Here is a 6,700-nt window from a genome sequence, read left to right as displayed (position 1 = left end):
ACAACTTCATTTTTGATCAGGGATATTTTAATATAATCTATTGCTTATCTTTGTTCATTTTTATCAGTTTGTATTGATAAAAATATTAGGAACAAACACGGTTCACCAGTAAATATCGAACATCATCACTTCCATTTTGTAATCGGTTATTTCATTGTTATTTAACCTTTAAAGTGTTACGTCTTATTGCATGGAGCTTCTGTAAGTTCTAATATTTTATTTATGTTAAATTTTTAGAGACATGTTCTAAACAGTGCCGTANTTTTCTACCCTCAAAAAATAGAGTGAAAATAAAGATATTTTTCCACTTTCACTTTACTTTCCCAAATTTCAAAAGGCACCTTATTTGCCCATTCAAGTTAATTTCAGAACAACATAAAGTTTCTTATTAGGGGTATAGCTTCAAAAATGCCTTTCCGTTCCTCTTTTCTGTGAAGCGTTTTTACTCTTTTGAGGAAGGGAAATAAATTCTCGGAAAGAGTCTTTCACCCTATGTTGAAGTCGATTGTAACTACGAAAAAGAAGATTTTAGCAAATCTTCACACAATCTCTTTCATATATATATATATAACTATTTTGAAAAAATGTCGCGTGTTCCCTTCATATGGGGCCCCCTTGACCGTCGGGGCCCCGGGGCGGTGCCCCGACTGCCCCGGCGTAGTTACGGCCCTGGTTCTAAATATAAAGAAAAATAAAAAAGAATAAATATTTCATCAATTTTTTTGAAATTTTATAATGATAAAACGTTATTGACAAATGTAAAGATGCTTTTTTAATTGTATTTGACATGTTTGCTCTTATAAGTGGAGCTTTGTTAAAATGAAAATTTTGAGCAATATAAACATATAACTTAAAGAACTAGTACCAGTTTACTTCAATCATTACAGTTAAATATAAGAATGAGTTCTTAGTACATTAAAGTTGTTATAATATATAGTTGTTTATAATAGAAATAATTTTAAGTATGATCATAGAGTGACTGAAATTAAGTTCAAATTTTTTCATTATCATTATTCTCATACAAGTTAAGAGGTTAGACTTTTTTTTCTTTTTGTTTCTCCTTTTCTTCACTTTTTGCAACAAAGTGTTGTTTGAAATTTTTCTTTGTAAAATTTATTATGATCGTGTTTTTAAATCTTTATCCACTGTTACATGTTCTTATCTAAATAAAGGTTTCACATTTACATGTAAAAATGATTGTCTATTGTATATTAGAAAAAACTTGGATCATTTGTATAACAAACTTAATTAAATTAGCTTATGCTGTTTGCATAAGAATTTGAGAGAGATAAAATTGATTGAATTTTTTAGAATTTATTATTAGTTCAGAAAAGCGATTTGCAATAATATCAGACAAAAGCTTTACAAAGCTGGTTAAAAAGTGTAGCATTGATGAAAGAAAAGTTGAGAAAAATTGAGGATTTGCACCAGCTTATATATATAAAGATTAATAACTCACATTGGACTGAGATGTACATCTTTTTTAATGGTGGTTTGAGCATCCCCCTATTGACCCTTGTTTCAAATCCAACCTTCATCAAATAGACATCTCTTTTACCCATATTTATTTAAAAATATGAAGATTATCTGAAATAGGCTAATAACTGCAGATTATTCTGATTCTAAAGTTTGCTGAAATTTAAATAATGTTTGCTCATTAATAAAAATGAAAACATTTATTTTTAGGGCTTTTGTAGTGATATTTTTTTCTGTTGTTTGAAAACCGGAGAAAATACAGGAAATTGTACACATTTTTTTTAAACTTTATTAGACTAAAATGTTTATATATATCTATGCATTCTAGTTTTTCAAACAGTTTTATTTATGATATTGTGATAATTTATCATTTTATTTCATGCATTCTCTACAACCTTATTAAAAAAGAATTTATGATAATTTTCTGTTCTACGACTAAAATTGTCATAGGGTTTTCCAATGCTAAATAACTGATTCTTAAGATTAAAAAAATAATAAAATGTTTCAAAAATTTGAAATAGACAACAAATAAACAAAAAAGTTTTGCCCAGTTTTCCTATCAAATTTTCTTAAGGGAGAAAAAAAAATCTTTTTTCCCAATCACTGAAAACATAATTAAAGATTATTTTATGTATAATTTTGCTTAAACATATAATGGAATCAAAATTGTACTTAAAATATCTAAAATTGAATATTTTTCAAAGATATCAATAAAATTTCTCTACAATCGAATTTTGATTTAGATTTACTACTAACTTCTGTAATTTTTTTATCATAAATATTTCATTTTAGGTATAAAGGATTAGATAATATCTGGAATCTGAACCATGGCCAAATTTAGGCAGTTTTTACTCCTCATTTGGAAGAATTGGAAACTGCAGATTCGTCATCCATGGGTGACATTACTAGAATTAGGTGTCCCTGCTTTCTTCTCATTGATTCTTGTTCTAGTTCGATCTGCCATTAGCTCTGAATATGTAAGCCAGGTGACAGTCTATGAGCCTTTCGGCATTGACGCTCTACCTCAGAACTTGACACCCTCATTTTTATATGATAAAAACCAATGGACATTGTTATTTACACCAAACACACCTTTTCTGGAAGATTTTATGAAAGGAGTTTGTGATGATTTGAAAGTTGTTCCAAAAGGTAAATGTTATTTGTACTTGAAAATTATAATTTGTGTATTTTACTTTTTTATTTTATAATTGTCGTAGAACATCCGATTCAATTTTTTGGCTTACGATTACTAATGTTCAACTCTGTATCCTTGTAATTTTGAAACCAATCCAGAAGACAAGGAAACTCCTGGATCAAGTATTGGAAGAAATTTACCTTCATGGAGAACTTTTTGATGGAACTAACTCGCATTGCATGGGGAGGAAGACCACAAGAACCTCCCATGGTTAGCCTGACGGTAAGGGGACTCTAACCCATAATCTGTCTACCACTGACGATATTTCACTTCAACGCTATGATCAGTGCAAGCTGGAGACGGAATTCGTATCGACCAGCCATTGCCGGGATCAAACCCGGTTCACCTAATTGGAAGGCAAACGCTCAATCCCCTGAGACATCAGGGCTCATGTATTTTATGTAGGGTGACCCGGGGTAATTCACGATCACTCTGTTTCTGGGGTAAATAATGATCACCTAAGTTTTATTTTTAAAAAAAAAAAATTTTTTAAATTTGAGACATGGACAAGAATTCTTGTACACTTTACTACAGTATCACTACATTTAATTAATAATAGTTTTTTGTTTAATCTGACAAAATAAGTATCTTTTAAACTGCTTTCTGTATTTTCCATTTCAAACATGGGTTTCAAAATGTGCATATTTCTGCAAAGATCCCCCTCCTTCTCTTAATAATAAATATTTTGAGTTACTTTCTTTTTCTTTGATATAAAAGTAGTGTAAGCTTTTGTTTAATTGTTTCACATCTACTGTAAACATTATAATTGATTATTAGGAACTATATCAAATGTTGCCCCCTACAGATGGGGTAATTATTGATCACTGGGGTAATTCCTGATCATTGTCATTTCTTCTCATAAATAGTATATAAAATAGCTAATAAATAGTTAATTGTCTTTTCTTAAATAACAGTTCATATTTATTAAGTGGAACAACTATNGATCAAGTATTGGAAGAAATTTACCTTCGTGGAGGACTTTTTTGATGGAACTAACTCGCATTCGCATTGCATGGAGAGGAAGACCACAAGAACCTCCCACGGTTAGCCTGACGGTAAGGGAACTCTAACCCATGATCCGTTTACCACGGAAGATATTTCACTTCAACGCTGTGGTCAGTGAAAGCCGGACACGGAATTTGTATCAACCATCGCCGGAATCAAATCCGGCTCACCTAATTGGAAGGCAAACGCTCAATCGCCTGAACTATTGAGGCTCATGTATTTTTTGTAGAGATTGTGTTTGTTTTGTTTTTTCTCATCATTATCATCCTTTTTTCTATATTCTTCATTTATATTTTTGATTAATCTAAAAGTGCCTCCCAGCTAGTGTTTTTGAATAAGTTGAAGGAAATTTTATTGCTTATCAAAATTTTTTAGATCCTCTTAATATTCTTTTATTTAAATTCTCTTTTAATTAGCTTTTTATGACAACTATTTTTTTTTTTTTTTGAGTAATGCAATGAATTTTTAAAAAAATATTTTCTTTAATTCTTTTTAATAAATATCTAAATTTTCAATTTGAGCCAGATCCTAGAGTATTTCGATATTTTTTTTTTTCCTTTACTTAATTCTTTTTATTTTCACATGATTCTTTAAAATGTGGAATTTATTTTGATATGAGCACTAGAAATCACTCACCTGAATATTCACTATTTGAGGTGATAATTCTATCATTTTTTCAATGAATTATTCCGCAGTTATCACTTCTTATTCTTGAAAACTTTTTTTTAAAAAATCTCATTCTTTTTAATGCAACATTTATTATAATGTGTGAATATCAAAACATAAATTTAATTAGTCCCTTTTCAACGTGTGCGATGTTGTAAATACACTTGGTTTAATCATTAGTTAGTATGCATGAAAAGGACAAACTTTTATTTATTTTCTTTGTACAAAAAGATTCCAAAAAATTAAGTACTAAAAGAACTGCATTAAAAAAATGTCAGATAATTTCATTTTCTAGCAAATATCTGTTCTTGTTATGGTGTATTAAACTTGAAACATCTTAAATTCCTTTTAAATTAAAGAAATGTAAGATGGCCCCTAGTTTCTTAACTCCAGGTGGAATAAAAGGTGATCAACATTAAATAGGCTATTCTGTTGACCTATTTTGCTAAGCAATTATGATTGCTTAAAACTTACATTTTATTTTTGGAAATTTATCTTTTATCTGTAATGCACTATTTTAAATGTTGTTTGTATTTTTGTTTCCTAGTTCATATATAATGTATGCCATACTTAAGACAATCAGTATTAAGTATGGCATACATTATTTTCTTTTAAACTAATCCAGCATTTTAATTTATGAATAACAATATTTTTTTTCACTCACAATTTATCAAACTTTTTTTAATGTCTGTTTTTATTTGAAAAAAAGGACTTATTGTTTAGAGTTGACTATAAGACTAAAGATTTTCATTACATTAATATTTTATTATTATTTTTTTTTGCATTTTAGGATTTGATAATGAAACTTCGCTTGAAGAATATTACTCAAGAGCAACAGGATCATCACTTGCAGGTGTTGTATTTGATGACACGTTGAAAGATGGTCTTAATTTTACAAGCAATTTGACATTTACTGTAAGAAAATTTCATTCTATTTGTAACTCTTCAAAAATTTTACAAGCAATTTTATATTCTCCATAAGAACATTTTAATTCTATTTATAATTCTTCAAAAATTTTACAAGCAATTTGATATTTCCCATAAGAGCATTTTCATTCTATTTATGATTTTTCAAAACTACTTCATACTTGAAATTTCAATGCTTTTTTTTTATATATATGATGTAGTAAAATCTAAAATAAAAAAATTCATAAACTTATAGTGTGTTTTAAAATTTAGAATTAAATTTCTCTGTTTAATTCTTATTTATATTTTTCTTTTCTTTTTACTGCTCTCTTATTTCATTGTCTTAATGGAATGGACAATTTAATACAAACATTGCTCTGTTAATTTCATAGGTAGCTATTTTTCTCTGTGCAAGCATCATAAGAAATTTTCACATAACTAGTTTTTAAAAGTAGAAGTACTTGAAAAAGTTGAACTAATTACATTCAGAAAAAAAAACTTAAAACTTTAGTTTTTCTTATCTTTGATCTTTTGATTAATGTAGTTGAATTTTGATACTACAATTCTGTTTAAGAGTTTTAATCATAATCTTTCAAAATATTCTAATAGTTTGGACGTTCTAAATTTTTTAAAGTTGCTGCATTCAAAATAAAATAAAGAATTCATTTTTACTTTTAAATTGACATAGCAGAGTTCACATGATTTTGTTCAACCTCTGTAATTTATCTAATTTGTTTAAAATATTAATTTTTTTACTTAGATTCGTCCACGATCTGCAGAACCCCCTAATAACCCTCTTCAATCAACCATAAAATTTTGGTTTACGGACAGAACCTTTCCTTTGATGCCAGCTTTGGGACCTAGAAACAGAGAAAACACTTGGGGAGGAAATCCAGGTAAAAAAAAAATTTTTTTTTTTTTTAGTGTTGAGAATTTTTTATTGTTGATGTTACTTGTTTAATTCATTAATGTAAATTGTAAGAATCAACCATTTGCCCTTACTTGCTTTCAATGGATAGCAGAGAAATTGTTATATAAATTTAAACTTTGTATTTGCTTTGATAATCTAATTAAAATTTAATTTTATTATATTCAATGTCGGTGTGATGTCACAATAGGCATTACATATTTCCTATCTTTTAAAATTTCTTTTATTTCTTAAACTTATTTTTTTAATCATTCTTAATTAAATTATAATTAAATTAAATCAATTAGTTAATTTTCATTAAAAGGGAATATAAAATATTTTTACTATTTTCTTATCGATCAATGCAACTGCTGACTTTTTATTTCAATACAAATGTAGACTCATTAATTCACTGTCGCACCTAAACGAAAACAAAAATCTATTTATAACTCTTTATTCTTAATTTCATACCACAAATATGTTTCAGTTACATCGTTATACTGATTCTCACAGTCTTGTTGGCGATTCGCGATCATCAACGTATT

The 6,700-nt window shown here is 28.0% G+C and overlaps 1 protein-coding gene across 1 annotated transcript in view; it reads left to right on the top strand.

Annotated features, from left to right (window-relative positions):
- The first annotated feature begins 16 nt into the window (after positions 1-16).
- Positions 17-6,700, top strand: part of LOC107446767 (ATP binding cassette subfamily A member 3) — a 45,187-nt gene continuing 38,503 nt past the window's right edge. The window contains exons 1-4 of the mRNA XM_043050142.2: positions 17-201; positions 2,269-2,625; positions 5,133-5,257; positions 6,009-6,144. Of these exons, the coding sequence (XP_042906076.1) occupies positions 2,304-2,625; positions 5,133-5,257; positions 6,009-6,144 (583 nt within the window). The 5' untranslated portion in view covers positions 17-201; positions 2,269-2,303. The remainder of the gene's footprint in view (positions 202-2,268; positions 2,626-5,132; positions 5,258-6,008; positions 6,145-6,700) is intronic.

This window comes from Parasteatoda tepidariorum, chromosome 10 (assembly GCF_043381705.1).
Source record: "Parasteatoda tepidariorum isolate YZ-2023 chromosome 10, CAS_Ptep_4.0, whole genome shotgun sequence".
NCBI classification, from domain to species: domain Eukaryota; kingdom Metazoa; phylum Arthropoda; class Arachnida; order Araneae; family Theridiidae; genus Parasteatoda; species Parasteatoda tepidariorum.
The sequence above is the reverse complement of the archived record's forward strand: the minus strand, read 5'-3'. Positions and strand labels throughout refer to the sequence as shown.